The sequence below is a fragment of the Rhamphochromis longiceps genome, linkage group LG8, assembly GCF_057381845.1.
Source record: "Rhamphochromis longiceps isolate RC_006_pf linkage group LG8, R_longiceps_female_GT1.1, whole genome shotgun sequence".
In the NCBI taxonomy this organism is placed as follows: domain Eukaryota; kingdom Metazoa; phylum Chordata; class Actinopteri; order Cichliformes; family Cichlidae; genus Rhamphochromis; species Rhamphochromis longiceps.
In genome coordinates this window covers 30,833,965-30,853,241 of record NC_140564.1, presented here as the reverse complement: position 1 = coordinate 30,853,241, position 19,277 = coordinate 30,833,965, and the positions used below count along the sequence as shown (strand labels likewise).

The 19,277-nt window shown below is 41.6% G+C and overlaps 2 protein-coding genes across 7 annotated transcripts; one reads left to right on the top strand and one right to left on the bottom strand.

Moving 5' to 3' along the window:
* Positions 1-362: 362 nt before the first annotated feature.
* cbx1b (chromobox homolog 1b (HP1 beta homolog Drosophila)) lies at positions 363-6,612 on the top strand. 5 transcript variants are annotated; one of them, XM_085416998.1, is made up of 6 exons: positions 363-418; positions 2,409-2,490; positions 2,731-2,887; positions 4,776-4,929; positions 5,939-6,033; positions 6,132-6,612. In XM_085416998.1, the coding sequence occupies exons 2-6, from the start codon at positions 2,436-2,438 to the stop codon at positions 6,271-6,273; spliced, it is 603 nt and encodes a 200-aa protein (XP_085273124.1). In that variant the 5' UTR covers positions 363-418; positions 2,409-2,435; the 3' UTR covers positions 6,274-6,612. The 5 variants fall into 5 exon arrangements, with proteins under 5 accessions (XP_085273124.1, XP_085273122.1, XP_085273125.1 ...); XM_085416996.1 differs by having other exon boundaries at positions 371-546; XM_085416997.1 differs by having other exon boundaries at positions 377-535.
* A 1,539-nt stretch (positions 6,613-8,151) lies between these two features.
* nfe2l1b (nfe2 like bZIP transcription factor 1b) lies at positions 8,152-19,034 on the bottom strand. Of its 2 annotated transcripts, none has more exons than XM_085416993.1 (6): positions 18,840-19,034; positions 17,041-17,867; positions 15,768-15,989; positions 13,137-13,226; positions 12,538-12,696; positions 8,152-12,385 (listed from the first exon to the last, which is right to left on the bottom strand). In XM_085416993.1, exons 2-6 carry the CDS (start codon positions 17,596-17,598, stop codon positions 11,006-11,008), a joined length of 2,409 nt encoding a protein of 802 aa, XP_085273119.1. In that variant the 5' UTR covers positions 17,599-17,867; positions 18,840-19,034; the 3' UTR covers positions 8,152-11,005. The 2 variants fall into 2 exon arrangements, with proteins under 2 accessions (XP_085273119.1, XP_085273120.1); XM_085416994.1 differs by lacking the exon at positions 18,840-19,034 and adding an exon at positions 17,964-18,455.
* Between the last annotated feature and the right edge of the window lie 243 nt (positions 19,035-19,277).

The following is a 19,277-nucleotide window of genomic DNA, read 5'->3' as shown; positions in this document are numbered from 1 at the left end:
TTTCGTGTATTTTTCTGTGATATAAAGAACACTGTATTTAAACAGGGTTAGCTCAGGACGCCCGCCGCCTCCCTGGGACCCCGGCAGTACCGCTTGGTAGTCCTCCCCGCCTGGGTATTTATCCAGCTGTGCACAGATTTATAAAGCACCTCGAGCATCTATAACCTGTGTTTATAACGCAGGGAGGTCCGCTTCGTTCATCTCCAGCCCGCCGTTTGCGCGCATGCTGCTTCCGTAGATCTGTATATCGTCCGCACTGAGCGCGAGTGGCGCGTGCTGGCGCCGAGCGTTCCATCCGCGTGCTTTGCGGTCTGCGGAGGGGCTCCTCCTCGCGCTCCAGCGGGCGTTCCCCCCTCCTTCTTCTGCTCCCTTCACACCAGACGAAGGGGCGGAAACGACACATTTCGCCGTGGAGAAGGTAGCGGCTCTGTGTTTCGACAACAAACCGACACAAACGTTATTACCGTAAACCTGCGATAGCCGTAGCTGTTTCATTTCGGCTCGGGCGGAAGTTTTAAAACAAACCGATTACACTGTAAGTCATCGGTGAGTTCCATTTTTTCACCCTCCTCCTTCCAAAGGTGCTCTAACGCTGGATTGTGCATGAGGCTAACGTTAGCTAGCTGGGAGGTTTATTTTAAGTCAGTATTAAAAAGACACCTGCTCAGGAGACTAGCTCCGCATACTGCGCGGTTATTCGCGGTGTTTACATCCGACAGGCATCCCTGAGCCGCTACATTAGTTGCTACCACGAAGGCAATATGGAGGAATCGCCAGCTAGCAGTACACTGTGGGTCCCTGCAAGGCTTTTGTCGTGCGCTCTTTTCTTCTGCCTCTCGCTCTCTGCTAACGTTAAAAATAATCCCTTCTACACTGAGCACAGAGGAGTATTTTACACCGCGACGACGCCCCTTTCCCCCAAAGTAGTCCAGTTTCTTTTTTAATTAGCCCCTCCACGCTGCTGCTCAGCCGCCGCCAGGTGTTGCAAATCTCACGTTGTTGATGCTGATTGCTACATGTACGGCCATAGATGCCTCCCTACTCTGCCTCCGCTTTATTATTAATCGACTAAATTATGAATAAAGCCAGAAATGTTGGAATCGACATACTGGGAGGATGCATACTCATTTTTTGTTGAACCTAGAATAAAATATATAACACATATGGTAAAATCTATTGTTCTTTAATAGCTGGACAACCTGTTCTCATGAAGCACACACCAAACACATTCAATGGGATTATTTTAATCAATGGGAAATGAAAAATGTGGAATCAATAACAAAAACATCACAATTTTAGTACTCTTAATTCTTTGAGGCATGAGTAAGATCTGACAGATCAGCTTTGCAGAATGAACCATTACTTCCTTCAGTTTCCACCATACATTTGATGTACCTCGTCCCTGAAGTGAAAAACCTTTAACACTCTTTCCTCAGTGGCAGGTTGCACACCTTATCATTACCAAAACCTTTCATCACGGAATGAGAAAAGTCCCAAATCTGAGCATACACCTGTCCAGTTACTGTTACTGCCGCCTCCTCTTGTTCTCCACCTGTCCTCCAACCCCATACCATGAATGAGTGGGGATATTTGCTTGTTTTCTTCAGGCAAAAGTTCCAGCATCACCTTCTCGACCAGCCCAGATTCATCACTGAACATCTCTTTAATCCAATAATCCACCACCCATGATTGTTTTTTTTTTTGTTAGCCCACTCTGAGCTTGTTTTATTTTCCTGTATGGAAATCCCATTTCAATCAGCCCCTCTTCCACTTCTGTCACAAACATTAAATAGTTTTTCTTCTTTTTTTGCTTGTTGCTGTGCATTTCTATCATGAGTTTTCTGTTTGAATGATCCAAATTGTAGACACAACTGAGAACAACCTCTTTAGTCAGATTCCCTCTTTAAGCTCATTAGGGTCACGCTTCACCATCAACAGCTTTTGCAGACTTTTGCATATGTACATTTACTATGGTTATGCTACTTGAGCTGGAAAAAATGCAATTTATTAAGGTAATGAAGCCAGAATATCAGAGATTTGTTTATTTGCAGCAAAGTGAGAAAAGAGAGAGAAAAAAAGCTGAATGAACATCCTCCAAGTGTGGTGATTCCATCATTTTTGCTGGGGCTTGTATATGCAATTGTCTTACTTTGCACTCGGCAGAAGCACATGGAAATACCATTCTGTGAGCTTATATCATGTCATATAAGGTTATAAATCATGGTTAACATGAGGCAATGTAGATTAGACAATCACTTCTTTGACAGAAAAGCTCTTAAACCTTTAAAAAAAACCCACAATCATAAGCTGATTGTAATAATCGGCATTGCCTCTCATGCTTCTCGTCATTGAATCCCATTCTCCAATGCTGTTTTTTTCCAACATGCAACAATCTTGACGTTGACCAGGCACCTGCGGGTCCCCAGGTCTACCTGATGAGTATGAGCCTTACTACAGAACCCTCTAACGATGGTCCCACTGTTACAGAAGGTTTTAAACATCATTATTTCCTAACATGAATTTCTGTTTCACTTGTCGTTGTGCGATTAAGGTGTCTATCAAGAAATGAATCGTGTACGTGACTCTATAAGTGTTTGTGATGCCATTTGAACTCGGCAGACACATGTCAGCGTCTTTAACTCTGCAGGCAGTAAGAGTTCTCAGTTTCAAGCCACTGAGGCATCTGGGGCCACAGATGTGTTCTCATTTCCCCTGTTTGCAAACCGACAGAGAGCAAAATGACTTCGGCTGAGAAGAAGGACAAGAAGCCAGATGAAGTGGCCGAGGAAGAAGAAGAGGAGGAAGAATATGTGGTGGAAAAGGTTCTGAATCGACGGGTGGTGAAAGGCAAAGTAGAGTACCTTCTTAAGTGGAAAGGCTTCTCTAAGTAAGTGTTTAAAAAATTAATTCATGGGTCACTGGTTGGCTCATGTCAGCTCATTCACACTTTTATCTTCACCTGACAACCCAGATTTGCCAAACAAACGCCAGATGAAAGATGCACTTCTTAACATGAGCTATGCAAAAGTTAAGGTTCCTGCTAGGGCTGTTCGATATAACGATATATATCGATGACGATATAAAAACGTCTATCGTTTCATTTTACGCTATCGTTTGTTTCGTGGTGTCGCAAAATAAACTGTTTTCGGCAATATTTTTTCATTGTTTTGATGGTCACTGTAGTGGCTATATTAATTTCTCTCTTTCTCTTATATTTAATATAACCACACAGACGGACAAGCGCCTGTTTTTATGCGTTGTCGTTAGCATCAACAACAGTAACAGCATCGCGTGTCCGCTTGTTTATGTTCCACATAAACCTTTCACAATGAAGCTCAAGATCCTGTTGAGACTTTTCAAAATAAACTGAATAACGTGAAAGAGCAGATTATTTACGGATGAGAAGTAAAAAAGAGCCGCCAGGTGCTAAAAAATAAACCTTAGACTCAAACTTTAGAACAGGCTTTTCCCCGCAGCACGCCGTGTAATAAATACTCACAAAGAAAACGGCGGCAGTTACAACTTATGTCTAAAAATGTATCGTTTCATGCATCAGTTAAAACACTTGACTCCAGCTACATGACGCGCAGCTGGAAAAACTTCCCGCAAGTCGAGCTGCCCGAGATTCACAGAATTTACAGAAAATGTTACATTTTTGTGATTTATATCGTTATCGAGACGATAGAATTCTTATATCGGGATATGAGATTTTGGTCATATCGCACAGCCCTAGTTCCTGCTGTTGTTGGTTTTCTGTAAAGGGTTTTTAATGTTTTTCTAGCATCATTAAAGGTTTCGAGTATCTGGTACTACGGCAGCGCGGTCTGCTAGATCTGATTCAGATCTAACAGGTGTTTTTAATGGAGGTAGAGTCATATGTGCCTCAAAGTTTTAATGAACATATTTGTTTCAAAGGTTCACGTCTGTGGTGTGGGAACGTGAACTCTAAGGAGCCACATGTTGACTTTGAAAACAGCTGCTATAAGAGTTAGATGTCATTACATGCAGCTTAAAATCAAATCATTTAAAAAAAATGCCAAAGAAAACACAGTTTTACTCACATTAGTGTTTTTGTACCAACAAAGAGATTTCTAAAGAACTATTAGCCAGAAAATCGGCATATATTGCCATGGGTGGGTCCTTAAAAAGTCTGATCTGCTGTTCTCTGATGCCTTCATAGGAGGCATCAGAGAAGGGAAGCAGGCCGACTTACCAAAATACTCTAAAACTGGACTGAAAATCAGTGGTAACAGGTGTTGTGGAGTGATGAATCCAAAAATTGAAATTTTTGGATCAAATTGATGTCAGTATGTACGGATAAGTGTCTACAGCCCACCGTTAAAACACGGTGGAGGTTCAGTCATGGTGTAGGGCTGCATTTGAATCACTGATGTTGGGAATTTTGTCAAAATATCTGGACTCAATATCTGCCCCCACCCACCCAAACATCAGATCTTTGATCTGACATGCAATCTGACTGGCAGTGGCCTAATTTTTCAGCAAGACGATGCCAAAAACACAGCAAATACCTGTATTAAAAATGGACTGGCCTCCCCAGAGCCATTGTGTGAGGGAAAGTTATTGTATAGCTTGTGTAAGTATCTTTGCAAAAAGTGAGAAAAACATCAGGACTCTATGTTATCAGACTCCAGTGATACTCAGCTGGACTCTGGAAGCAGCTTTCGCATGATGATAGTGGAGAATATTTTGACTGTAAACATCACAAGCAACTAAATGAGGAGTTAAATCATATTTTCGTGTATTTAAATCTACAGTGAAGATAACACGTGGGAACCAGAAGACAACCTGGACTGTCCAGATTTGATTGCAGAGTTCCTGCAGTCCCAGAAATCAGCACATGATGGAAAAAGGAAGGCAGCCGGAGAAGCAGAAGGAGACGACAGTAAATCAAAGAAGAAGAAAGATGATGTGAGTCCCAATTTTTCCATGAGTCTCGTTTAATGCCAAGTTATCTAAAAATACACTTCACTGTTAAGAAAAAATGAAAGGAGCACTTAACCTGATATACCAAAAAGTCAGGATGTTGTGTAAAATGTAAATAAAAACTCAATGCCGCGATAAAATTCAAAACAAGCTAATTTTTTTTGTGTTCTGTTGTCAATAAAATATAGGTTTGTGAGATTTGCAAATTACTGTGTTTCATTTTTATTTACATTTTACACAACATACCAACTTTTTAGGAAATAGTTTCTAATTTCTTGAGAACAAAATGATGTGATAACAGTGGAAACCAGGATAACCAGTGATGACAGGATTAGTTCCTGTATGCATTCCCAACAACATCTGGGCATGCTTCTTCACCTCCTCCTAGACCTGAATCATCAGTCTGTGGTGCTGTTTAGCCCCATTTGATGTACCAATAGTGTCCCAGAGGTTCTCTGTTGGATTCAGGTCAGAACATGAGGGGCTTTCCGTGGCTTCCATGCCTTCAACGTTTAGGACTATGAGGCTGGGCAGGACAAACCCTGGGCTCTCTGCACCAGCTTAAGGTGGTTTGACACCAGGTGTGAGGGTTCCATTCCAGTACCTTTAACCCAGAAGTCCCCCCTATAATCATTGTTGACCCACTTCTCAAGACTCTCACATCTATCAAACATGCTCAGTGTAAACCTCTTCCTCTTATCTGTGAAGAGAGCAGGGTGCCAGTTGTGGACCTGCCAGTTCTAATGTGTTTTTCTTGTGAATACCAGTCAAACTGCAGTGCTGGGCTCTGAGTTAGGTCAGAGCCGTGTACATGAGTAACCAGCTGGAGGTTGTTTTGTTGGGCTCTGGTAGTGTTCCCCCTGTTCCTCCCAGGACCTACCAGAAATGTCTTGTATGATTGATTAGAAATCTTTTTGTCTCCGATTTGACGGTTTTTCTGTGGGCATCCTGTATTAGGATGGATTTAAGTTTTATTTTGTTTCTTGATCCTCAGACAGAGAAGTTAAGGGGCTTTGCTCGAGGTCTGGATCCAGAAAGGATTATCGGTGCCACAGATTCCACAGGAGAACTCATGTTCCTCATGAAATGGTGTGTAAGTGTTGCCCCACACGTTGGGGAATTCAAATGTGCCATTAAATGCGTTTCTACAGTAGGTTAAATGACTTTTTCCTTTGCCCTTTTTAAAGGAAAAATTCAGATGAAGCGGACCTTGTGCCGGCGAAAGAGGCCAACGTCAAGTGTCCGCAAGTGGTCATCTCTTTCTATGAAGAACGGCTCACCTGGCACTCGTACCCCTCCGAAGACGAGAAGAAGGATGAGAAAAACTAGCACAGGGCGAAGGGGCAGGAGGAGAAGAAATGTCATTTTGAACTTCTGTGTACTTTCCATGAGGGAGGGGAGGGGAGGCGAAGAAGGGGGATGGGCCAGAGGCAAGCAAGACATCCTGGACTCATTAGTCTTCTTGGCGTAGTATCACTCATTCGATTCTACTTTTATCCAGATCAAATCTCCATGTAAATATCCTTCAGATTTGCTTGACAAAAACCAGCTCAAACAAAGCAGTGTTAATTTTCCCTTCACCAGGCTTTCGATGTCCTTTCCACATCTGGCTCATCTTGCAATGACATCGTATCAGTGAGGTGATGTTTTCATTTCTTTCGCGTGCCATTGTTTTTACTCCGTTTATCAGCGCTCTCCGGGGCCAAAACTGTGTTCATTTTAGGCGTTTCCTTAGCATCCGTATTGATGTACGGTTATGAACAACTTCTGTAATATTTTGTTCTTTGGTAATCTTTGTAGTGTTTGTCACGTCTTGCTTGTCGCTTTTGGAGAATAAACCACTTTTTGTTACAGTGGCTTTATGTCACTTTAAATTTGAAGATAATTATCATCTTTATATTCTGGTTAATTTATCAGACTGGCTAAAAATGTTGTTTTATTTCAAGGTAACGTGTCTGTCTGTAGTTTAGATGCCTGAATTTTTCTGATTTTCTTTATCACATGCAGGTTAAAAGTCACTGTTGAGAGAAAAAGTTGGATTGCATTTCAATAAATGCCACGATGTAAAACTGAGACCAGAGCAGGAAGTCAAACAGCGTTTCTGCTGTCTGGATAGCCGGTTACTTCAAGGTAAACCATTGTTCAAGGTATAATAACTGAAGGGGACCGATTAGGGCTTTCTTTATTTTCTGGCAATTATATTTGCATGACAAGCATAAAATTGCTGGTTTGACTTCGGCTGGAGACACAAATCCCCTCTGGGGTTGAATAAGGAAGGGCATCCGGTGTAAAACATGCTGCAGCGACCCCTTGTGACGAGGAAGCGGCTGAAAGTAAACATTGACCGACTTTCTAACAATATGTGAGATCTCAAAGGTGAGCGCGTGCACGCACCTCAGCACCATTTCAAGCAGGTTTTTCCCTACTCTTGACCATTTATGATGTCAAAGAGTAAATATTTCTAATCTGATCATCTCAGGCACAGCAGGAGTCCCACCCATGTGCTGTTCGAACAGGGCACATCAAGCTGCAAAACCAAACTTGGAATACAAGTGCATGGAAATGTTGAGGTAATCTGTCAGCTCTACAGAAGCATAAAGAAAAAACAAAGGAAGGCAAAGTTGGTGATTTACATTCCTACCTCACCTATTGCTCTGGGTAGTGTCCGAAAGAATGAGATCGCAGATACAAGCGGCCAAAATGAGCTTCGTCTGGAGGATGTCTGGGCTCAGCATTACAGATCAGGAGAGGGGCTCAGAGCAGAGCTCGACACTGAAAGGAGCCAGCTGGAGTGGTTCGAGTATCTGACCATGCCTCTTGGATGCATCCCAGGTGAGATGTCTCAGGCATGCCCTACAGGGAGGACACGCTGGTGAATGATATCTCTCAAGAACACCTCGGTATCTCCCTCCAGAAGAGCTGCGGGAGTTCCCTGAATTATTGATGTTTTAACACGCCACATCCAAACCTTGTTTGCAAGCAGCAGAAAGGTGGCTTAAAGGGAGGAGATGACCTGAGGGGCTGGTCAGTATTAGATAAATAGGGGTTATTTTGAGCTGTGGATCAAGCAAAGTTACTCTAAAAGAAACCAAAAATAATAGAAAAAAAGGAAGCTGAAAATAAACCTTTTTCAGGTTGTTCATGGTCAAGGTATCTAGTGCCTTCGCCGACTGGAAGCCTGAAACATGGACAACTAGAACACAAGAGTCACAGGTGAAAATAAAAACACTTTATTAATCAATAAAAACAATTCTTGATTGCCAGCAAATACCTCAAAACGGAGGGAACTACATCCAAACTCAAAGCAGAGGGTGTGACCGTTAATGGAGACGTTTTTAAACAGACTACATAAAATCATAACAAACACAAACATGAAAATATTTACAGAACAAGACAGACAAAAAAAGTGCACTAAGTAGTAGCAGTACTAAGTAGTTGGTGTTACACTGAAGTGAATGTTAACCAGAGGTTCATGCCTGAATATCACATTTAATGAGGACACTTCTCCGTTCAAAACTGTTTTTTTTGGACATCATCTTAATGTTGCGAGTTCTGTTCAGCCTCTTGGAAAAAGATCTAGCCTATCTCCTATCTCAGCTGACACAACGGACCTATTTTATTTATTTTTTTAAGAAGGTGATATAACACATGTACTGACAAACTTCATTCAAATAGACAAGTAATAGCACTTCTACTTTGAGAACATTTTTTTAAAATCCCTCCTCTCTTCGGTTCTCAAAACCCATAAAAGTGACGGAAACGTTAAATAAAGGCATTCAGATCAAAGTGGCCACGACACGTGTCGTCATTTCACACATTCGAGTTGCTTTTGCGTTATCAGTCGCGTGGCTCGCTCTGTTATAAACACAAAAACTTGATTGAAGCCAACACTTTGGCTTTACAGCAGTTTAAAAAAAAAATCCTCAAGTGGTTTTTCGTACAGTCGCAACGCCGTACCAGGGTCGTTCAAAGTAAAACAAAATCTACAGGGCGAGGAGAATCAGGCAACTCGATTTAAACTGCAATTATAGAGAACTCTAAAACATTTCCAAGAAAAAAAATTGGCAAATATGAGTAGAAACTGAATAGAAACTCGCAAAGTAGTTTTTTTGTTTTTGGTCATTTTTTTAGTCAAGCAACCTTATCTAACCAAAAAAAACAACCTGTTTTCTTGTTACAGCTTTATGTTTTTGAATTGATCTTTTCTTTTTCTTTTTCCACAATTTCCTTTTTGCTTTGTTAATTTACATATTCTTTTCTCATTCATTTGCAACTAGTTTTCTATGAAATTTGCATTTTTTCTTGTGAATTGCCTGTTTTTTCTCATAAATTTTCTTTACAACAGACTTTTTACTTTTTTTTTTTAAACTGTGAATTTTCATTTCATTTTCTTGATAATTTTCTGCAGTTTTAATGTAAATTTCCATTTTTTTCCTCATGAATTTGCCTGTTTTGTTTTCCTAAAATATCTCTTTCGACTGTAAATATTCTCCTAATTCTTTTTCTCTTAAATTTTTCAGGTCTTCTTCCCATAAATTTGCCAGTTTGTTTCTTGTTTCTGGTTTTGAAATAATAAACAGGTTTTTTCTCCTCAATTTGAGGTTAAAGCAAAACAATTCTGAGAAAACAAAGAAACAACAACAACAACAGCAACAAAAATCTCTATTCTTTTGTCTCAGGCCTTCACCTCAGCTTCGCCAAGCTTTTTAAATTGTTTTCGCCCTTAACCGGCCCTAATACACTGTTGTATTTAACATTTGGCGCGTATGTTACTTGAAAAGGAAGTTGCTACACCCCAGCGTCAACTGAGCCTGCCTTCTGTTAATGCTAAAAATGGGGCATCCAAGAAAACTGAATGACTTTGACTCAAGACTGCCTGGAGTTGGTTTTAATAATGCACTACTCTCTGGAGCTCCTGGCCCATCACCGTTATCTTGAATTCTTCCTTTAACTACAGGCTCAGAATTTAGAATTCAACAAAAAGGGTGTAGGCGTCTATGTAAAGCTGATGTGGCTAGACCTATAACCTTGCTTATACTACAGATTATGAACAGTTAATAAGAGCCTTCCTAAACGCAGCTCCCGTATTTAATCCTGCAGCGAAGGAATAGCGACAGACACGGCAAAATGCATACAGCCAAGCCTTTTAAAGACAAATTACAGTGCTATGTATAATTTATAAGGAAGTCGATACATTTTGCAATGCAGCGTGCCTCCTCCCTAAATCTGCTCCCCTTCAAAGACTTCACCTCCAGGCCTCTTTCAGCAGTGACCAGCGCAAGAATGCTCTCAGCCTCCCACTCCTCTCATCTCAACATCCACCTTCCACACATCAAACCCGATCTATTTATGGCCTTCTAAACTTAGATGCCACCTGACTCGAAAACTGGAACCTACAGAATTAGAGTGCAGTGTTGGAGCATTTAAGATGTATACAGATCATGTGATGTGCACCAAATACAACCTTTGGTTAGTATAGGTGTTAATTGGCATCCTAAAATAATGGACTTCCTTTTGGCCTTTGGTATCTAAACTCACAACCATCGATGCATTTCTTTGCAACTTAAAAGCCTCAGTGACTATGAAAATCACCAAAAGTCTCCAGGGTGGGATGTGATCTGATAGTCCTTTAAAACCTTCGGTGCATAGGTATTCCAAACATCCTCGACAGTGTTCTTGTACTCCCCCAGTCCCTTCTTTCACCCTGCGAAACTCCTCCATCCTCAGTGGTTTGGTGCAAAAGGATCAAGAGCAGCTAATTTTTTTTCCTTCTTCCTAATAGCTCGTTTTATGTCCTTTTATATCCCTCTTCTCCTCGTCTAAATAATTAAATCTCAGTACTCGAACGAAGAGCTACTTCTGCGTCAAAGTTGTTTCCAGGAACAAAAATTGTAGGAACAGAATGAAACGGGAGAAACTAATGCAGGAAGAGTAGTCAACAATGCCATTTTTCTACTCACCACAATCTTCTTAAAGGAAATAAGGACATCTCTCTCGTGTCTGCAGAAATCTTTCTTACTGACTTAGCAAAGTTATAGAATAAACAGCAGTTTGTGCTCCCTCACTTCTTTTTGTCCTTCTGTTTTTTCTCTGGCTTTCGGTTCTGCTCGGCGGTCGTCACGCTGCGGGGCATGATGAGCACGCTGCCGTCGGCGCTGTACTGCAGCGAGTACTCGCTGGGAGGATAGGGCCGGCCCTCCTCGTCCCGCAACTGAGTGAACACCTCTTGGTACAAGCTTTGCATCTTCTGCTTCATTTGCCGGATGGAGCGAATGAATTCCATCTTCTCCTTCAGCAGGCGGGCCTTGTCGCGCCTCAGATCTTGGACGCCCTGCTCCAGCTTTATGATGGTGTCCAGCTTGCGTTTGCGGCAGTTCTGGGCTGCCATCTTGTTCTTCCCGCGCCTGCGGATGTCACGGATAAGGGCCAGCTGGGCTTCGCTCAGGTGGTGCTTGGCTAGCAGCTCGTTGAACTCTTCCACAGGCAAGTTGATGATCTTTTCGTTGGAGAAGGGGATTTTCATGGCCCGGGCTCTGCGCTCGTCGCGGCTTGAGTGCTTGTCGAGCAGGTCCTGAGGAGGCTGAGGCTTTGAGTTCTGTTTGTCACGGACAGTCTTCTTCCCGACCGAAATGGGGAGCTCTGGGTGCTCAGAGAAGGCAGAGGAAAGCGGCAGGTTGTAGGTATGATTATGGCTGATGCTGTCAAGTTGAGGGAGAGTGTGGAACTGGGAGGGGTCCTGATAGCTCATACGGCAGAGCTTGCTATATTCAGGCTGGTAACCTCCAACAGCTCCTTCCTCTGTCTCTACAGTGGCCACCTCAGAGTCAGTGCTGTAGCCCACAGCTCCTTCCTCCGAGAAAGTGGCAGACGTTGAAGAGGAGGAAGCTGCAGATGAGCAGGAGGTTTCTGAGCTGCTTGGGGAGGCCGGGCTGTGGCTGGAGTCCAGGGAAAGACCAGAATCTGAGTCAAGCTCATCCTCCAACTGGGACGCCTGGGCCTGACTGAAGCCCTCCTCCATGGCGAGGTCCAACAGGCTGATTTCGTCAAGCATCGACTCCTCCAGCAGGGTGCTGAAAGGATCGGGGAGGACAGGGGTGGAAGTAACGTTGTTACTGGAACTGTTCACGTGTGGCGGGAGAAAGATCCCAGTTAGGTTGGTGGCTCCGAATGTGGAGTTGATGTTAGTGGAGTTGCTGGAGGAGGGTCTAAGTGTGGCGGTTCTTGGGGCAATGCTTGCCGAGTCCAGCTGAGGGTTAAAAATCTGGGGGAAGTCTTGGCTGCAGCTGGGGAGGGAAGCCTGATGAAGGCTGACATCCTGGTTTATTGGTGTCGAGCGAGTAGACAATTCAAAGTTTCCCGCAGTGCTTGACTCAGTTGTCCCACTTATGGCACTTACGCTGCTTGAATTGGTGTGGAGAGAAGTGTTGTTCACTTCCATTGCCTTTAAAAAACGAGTTTAAAGAGAAAAATGCATTATTTTAAAACAATGTTAAAATAATTTCAGTATTTTGAATTTAATGTAGACCTGAAGGTGTCTGGTGTTACAAAATATACTTCACAAGCAATCATGAGGACAAAACAAAAACATCTTACTTGTAGCTCCATGATGGCCATGATGTCTTGCCACTGCTGCTCCAGGTCTAACTGTGGTTCTGCTGAGGGCAGCTGTGGCACCAGAGGGAGGCCCTGAGATGTAGAAGGAACTTCTTCATTGGAAACGGCAATTTCTGGGCTGACAACCGGGGCTGGAAACTGATTAAAAATATCACATAAATTAAAAAATAACTTGATTTTACATTATATGTAGCTTATTGTGCCAATTTATCCAATTTAAAATATGAGACTGTAGGTCTGATTTATCTTTCAGCTGCACTAAAGTAAGAACTGCTCAAGTTTTGAGAAAAGGGGAGTGCATCGTATCTCATCAGTCAAATCCAAGGCATCCTGCTTAGGCTGCTCTAGCCTGCCTTGAATTACTGCTTCCTCCACCCCAACTCCTCACACTTGTCAATATCATATTTGCTTTTCCTGATGGCTGGTCTGTTCTGTTCCCTAGTTAGTGGTTTCTGCTGCTGCTCTCACTGCCTTAGGCTTTCCACACATGTATGTGGGGGGGAGGGGAAGGAGCGATGCCACCAAAAAAATAAAATATGTGGCCATGACAATTTCAACAGCAGATTTTTCTTTGTTACCTCAGTTTCTTCTCCAAAAGGGAATGTGGCCTCCAATAGCCTCAAGCATTCTTGTAGAGACAGTGAGGTCTGTGTGCCGAGAGCTGGAAGCTGGTAACACCGAAGAAAAAAAAAAAAAGAAAGGTAATAATCTTAAAGTGTTTTCACAAGAGAAGCTCTTATATTTTATTTGTCCAGACAAAATGGCTTTTTTTGTACACACATGAAGAAGTTCATATATATGAATTGGTATGGGGGATTGCTGCCTAAATTTGAATAATTATCCAGGGTATAAACCAGGGCTTCCCTCACCAAAGACATTCCTAGTTGACAAGTAGTTGCCATTTTAGGTCAGCAATTCTTAAACTGTGGGGCACACAACCAGGGAAAAAAATATGGAGTAGAACTTAGTTAATTGAAGGTCGGCTTTTTACTGCATATTCAGAACTCTGGTGCTCACTAAAGTGGCTGCAGCCATCCCGTCAGAGGAAAATCACCAGGACGATTTAAAAAAAAAAAAAAAAAAAAAAAAAAAAAAAATCAGATACAAATATTTTTAACCAGCTATTTTTACAAGGGTTTTTACTGGGGCTTCTGAAAAGCCAGAAAAAAAAGGTGTGAAAACCACTGTTTTAGGTCATTTGTTAACTCTTTGTTACATCTTTTTAATTCACTTACACATATGCTTTTTGGGGGGGAATCAAAAAATGTTTTTTTTACTTAATTAATTAATAAATTTTTTACTTCCAGGTAGGAGAAGAAAATCTAATCAACACTTACATTACAAAGAAATACAACAGCGAAGTTTAAAAGCAAAAATATACATTTTACAAAAACATGTGCACCCAGCCAGGACAGCTCCTAATCTAAGAGTGGTCCATTGTGGCTAACATTAGGCTACATGCACGTTTAAACAGTAAATCAGTGCTTGAGGTTAACAACTGACTCACCTGAGGGGTTTCCGGGCACATTATTGAGGTCATCCTTTACCGTCTTTAAATGATATCACACTTTGGATTTATAGCCCAAAAACTATGCAAATGATTTTGTCAGTTTGTGAGCGGTTTTATTTTTTTTACGCAGCCAATCAACCAACTCAAACCCGATCATGGCTTCTTAGTCACTAACTTTGCCAATAGAAATCAAGACATTGCTTTCTTAACAGTGCTTGTGATTGTTTCACATCACAAGCAAACTCCAGCAGATTCTGCTTGGAAGCAGACTTGAGACCCTCCTTTTTTGAGGGGTCTCCTTTGGGCTTTCACACCCTGCCCATATTAGCTCAAACAGTTTAAGGCTGTAAGCATCAGTCATTCCGACAGTCCAGCTCAGGGGTGTCCAACATGTGGCCCAAGGGCCAAAAATGTCTCCCAATGTGGGGGTTTAAATTATTATTATTTTTTTTTTTTTTAAGGCAGAAATTTGTGACTTTTCACTGTATTTTTCTCTTTAAGGAAAGATAACCTCATGAAAGTCTGAACTGTTAACCTGAGGCAGAGATCTGAGTAATCGTCATTTTTACAACCTTCTTCCTAACAAAGAAATCACCCATAGCATACAATACTAGGCCAAAAAAGTACCGGATAAAGAAAAACAAAACAAAAAATAAACCCAACAGGTGGGGTTTTTTTGGGTTTGTTTTACTATTACTTTCATTATATATCAGAAAAAGTGTGTGTGTGTGTGTGTGTGTGTGTGTGTGTGTGTGTGTGTGTGTGTGTGTGTGTGTGTGTTGGGGAGAGGGGGGGGATTTCTGTGAATTAACAGAAAACTTCTGTTTTATTTTACAGGACAAAGTCCAGGAAACGAGCTGTCAATACTTTTTCTGTAATTTTACCATGCAGCCAGTTTCCTTTGATTTACTGCAGCAGCATTTCTTTGTAATGTGGAAAAACAGACAGTCAGAAATGCACTTACTTTTCTAAATACGTCTCGATCTGGGCATAATTGGTTTAAAAACAAACAAACCCCAACCCCTTCTTTTAAGTCTAGCTGCTGAAATTTTAAGGCCTAAACAGACAAATTCCTGTAATCTCTCATTTGTTTCTTGGACTATTAATGCAGTTAGTTAATACTCTGTGTATTTGTCAAGTCAATCCCCAGCTAATGTATCTAATCAATATTTAACACAAATTTCTTTTGCTTTTGATTTCGTTATGGGTTTGTATAAACCCTGTGCTTGACACTATGCGTCTCTATGCAGTTGTACTTTTATGGTGGGTAACATGATCTTGTGATTCTGAACTGCCTCTGGTTCGCTGGAAAATTCTCTTGGATGGGAAGCCTTAAAATAAATGCAATACAGTCATGTGTGTCTCTGTGAAATGAACTTCTACCTTAATCTAACTGCAACGGCTTGATGTGCTTTATATTACCGGCTTGTGTGACTCAACAACGAGATGATGCTATTACATACATGCGGAGCAATTTTGATTTTGAGCACAAATTTTTAAACTTGCAACATCTTGGTCAAATGCAGCAAAGAAACTAAGTGGAAAGTCTCTACATTTATAAAATTAATACTGAGCAGAGAAAATTTCCTTTTTATCACCAGTGTACAGCTCCTATTTTTAAGTTTCCTTTTTATGTCTTAAAAGGCAGGCGTCCGACTAAAAACAATAGCATATAATGAAAGGCTTGGTGTTAACAAACCTGCTCAGGAATGCTCTCTCCAGTCTCTCCATCCACTGGTGGAGCCCCTTGTAAGTTCACACCATTTCTCCAGCTTTCTTGTTCCTCATTCCTGTCTTTGTTCTCCTGTGGGCTGGGCTTCTCCTCCTCGTTTTCCTTCTGACGGTTGCTGTAGTTAAAAACTTCTCTTCCTGCGCCAAGATCAATGTCCTGTCGCCATAGGATGTCAATCAAGTCAATGTCCTGAAAAAACACAGAGCAACCATTGAAAAATGGCCCTGTATAGAGAGGAAAGGTACTTTAATAGCCACATACTGACTATCAACATATTTGGCATGTGCACAACTAAAAATATGACCTAATATATGATAAATCGTCACTTTTTATTAAACCTTTTATATGGGCCGTTTTCATCTGAGAGTGGATATAACACAAATCAGATGATGTAACCGTGACATAAACACTTGGGCACGGTAGTTATCATGTGATCAGAAAGAAGTCTTGCTTTATTGCAATCCAATAATGACTGTGAACTCGATCTCCACAGTGTCAATATGGCCATTGTGTGTTGAGAATACTTCACATAATAGTTAATGTGAGAAATAACAACACATAAACACTAAACGTAAAAGAAACAAACAAAAAGATTGTATAGTTATCATGTCTTTCGTTCCATTTTAAGGTAAGGAAGTAAACTTGGGGGGGGGCTGCTCGCCATGCATTTCAAAGTTGGAGAATGTTAAATATGGCCAGAACCACAGCTGTATTAAATGTGACTCAACTGGTTCGACTAAAAATATCACACACTGATAAAAGACCTAGGGTGGAGGCTGTTTTTATTACTCACCGTAAAGCTATGTTGAATGAACTCTTTTGTATTTATTTTTAGTGGAAACGGATACTAAATACTGGATTTATTAATAAATACATATATACAATGTTTTCAGGTAACAAAAAAAGCATTTTTTCCTCTCTTCTTTCTTTTTTTATATTTTTTTTTTTACTTTGCTAGGCTAGACTACTCTTAAATCTGCCATTCACAACATAAACACACATTCACACACACACACACATATATATATATATATGTGATTTTATATGGCCTATATGTATCATAGTTACTGTAATTATTTAAATTATTTTGCTTTATGCTGCGTTTAATTTTTGGCTTCTGTAACAAACAAATTTACTCATTTGTTGAAAAAAATTCTCTTTTAACATAACTCAAATCCATAAATTCTGCTAAACGGAGAGCATCTACATTTTGATTGATGCTCTCCTGGTGGAAACATACCTCTTTTGTGAGATCATCATTGCCATCCCTGTTGCCGTGCTCCTGGTTGCCCTCGGGGGCCACAGCTCCCAGGCTGCTGTCCGCTGTGTTCAGACTGTATGTGGATTCAGGCGCTCCACTTCCTCCCCTCATGGCCGGGGTAGCGTCAGGGTTGTTAACGTCCTCTAGGCCGGCCCCATTGTCCAGGGTGATGGTGGGGCTGGACTGGCTGCTGGCGGACACCACAGTATCAGAGTCACGATGCACTAGCCAGGTGTTGAGCTCTGTACTGGGCACGAAGAGGCGATCCAGCTGGCGCACCTGGTTTAGCAGTCGTCTAGTGGTGAAGAAACGATCGAGGTCCACACTTTTTGGATGGATGCCATAGCCGTCCAGCGTGTTGCGCAGGTTGTGAAACTGTGTCTGGGTGTAGGCTGAGCTAGGCCCCAGGATGATCTCTCTCAGTGGGGGCAGCTGATTGTTTAGGTAGGTGTCAACGTCCACCCGCACCCCAATGAGACTCAGAAGGATGGTGAACTGAATCAGGCCCTCTGTGAAGTACTTTTTCAGGTAAAGCATTTCTTTACAAAGGAACAAAAGGTGAAAGTAAAAAACAAAAACAAAAAGGGGGCCAACTTTCTTGGATCAATAGTTCTCCACTACCACTAAAAGACTGAGATAGATACATGAACATAAAAACCAGTTAAATATAGCAAAAGGGGAGGGTTGTCAACAGGATTATCTATGTCAAAAAGCTGTATAGGATCCAAGATGAGGTTTTCACTTTTTTAGAGAGTCCAGTTTAAAGTCAAAGCTCTGCTCTTCAAAAGAGTGTCATCATCCCATTCCTGGCAAAAGTGAGAAATAAATGTGTTAATGCTCTTTTGCAATAAAATTAAACATTACAATACATTCAGCCCTGAAGCACGCCAAGCCTTACCTACCTACATTTGCTTTAGGCACATGTTAATGAAAACAGGACTTGCTAGCCCATTGCAACCACTCCATCCTCTAAAGACTAAATAAGTGATGTCGGTTCGCAACGCGCAATGCCTCCTCATTGCTGGACATTCAGCAGCCCAGAGATGGTGAAGAGAGAGCTCCAGGCATCACCCCACCCTTGACAGGACAACTACTTCGTGTGGGTGCTGCTGAAGGTGAATGAGGGAGTCCAGAAAGCTCGCTGGGCTGCTAGCATACGCACCAATGTTAGGTGGATGGCACGGTCCCTCCCTCCTTTCGTCCTTACGACGTTAGCTGTTAGCTGCCCTGTCTCTTAAAATCCGGCTATCGGTACTACGCATTACCTTATTACACAAGACAAAGTAGCTGTGATGCGTTTTATCCACTTACCCTTAAATAAATGACAGCTTTCTCTGTTTATATTTTAATTTTAGGACTGCCTACTTCCGCTGTAGCTAGCATCAACAATCTCCCTAGCAACAAGTGGTGAAAAGGTGATTGACAGAAAGTACAGCCATCCACATGCTTTGGGCGCAGCGACGACACATGACTCCAGTTACTCCCGACCAATAAGAATAGGGCAAGGGCGGGGTTGACAGAAAATGCCCAACTACTATTGGAGCTCAAAACGTACACTGTGCTAGCCTTATGAGCTAGTTTTCTTCTAACTACCTAAACAATTCAGTTAGTTTTAAAAGTAACGTAAACAAGATACACCACTATGTTCATTGCCCTCCCGTAAACATCACTTTTATTAATTTACGTGTCTGCTAACGTTAGCTTGCGCCGTAAGTCAATGCGGTTTCGCCGCACAGTATTACTTATTTAATTTAAAACCTTTTGATTGCAATACTTACGCATGAAGATTTTGCAAGTGTGCCTTCATGCCTCAAAGTCAGCTTAGAATAGTAACAAGTCCTTTTTCATTAAAAGTTCCACAGTGATGCCAGATACAGCACTCTCCAGCCTTTCCTCATTGAATGGCCCACCATGACTTGCAAAATTGCTAGCTAGCCCGGCTAGCCTAGCAGCGCCGCTTGACACCAAAACACGCTTTCACACAGAGCATGCGTAGAACATTCTAGTGGCAAGCAAGCTTTCATCAGCCGACTGAAAATTCCCCCGCTGGTAATCTTCCACAAGTATACGACGGCAAAATAAAGATAATAATAATAATAATAATGATGATAATGAAAAAAGGTCAAGGGTGAGGACATGCATGTAAAATTTCGAAATAAAAAATATTTTGTAATGTTTTGATTTACAAGAAATAAAAGTAAATATTACGGGAAAAA

Excerpts from the sequence above, each read along its gene's own strand:
- nfe2l1b (XM_085416993.1), bottom strand. The coding sequence starts at position 17,598 with ATGCTTTACCTGAAAAAGTACTTCACAGAGGGCCTGATTCAGTTCACC. Across the intron at positions 13,227-15,767 it reads GAGAGAGCATTCCTGAGCAG|CTTCCAGCTCTCGGCACACA; the intron begins GTTTGTTAACAC and ends CGGTGTTACCAG. Across the intron at positions 12,386-12,537 it reads TGGCCATCATGGAGCTACAA|GCAATGGAAGTGAACAACAC; the intron begins GTAAGATGTTTT and ends CGTTTTTTAAAG.
- cbx1b (XM_085416998.1), top strand. The coding sequence starts at position 2,436 with ATGAGTATGAGCCTTACTACAGAACCCTCTAACGATGGTCCCACTGTT. Across the intron at positions 2,491-2,730 it reads TGGTCCCACTGTTACAGAAG|AGAGCAAAATGACTTCGGCT; the intron begins GTTTTAAACATC and ends GCAAACCGACAG. Across the intron at positions 2,888-4,775 it reads AAGTGGAAAGGCTTCTCTAA|TGAAGATAACACGTGGGAAC; the intron begins GTAAGTGTTTAA and ends TTAAATCTACAG.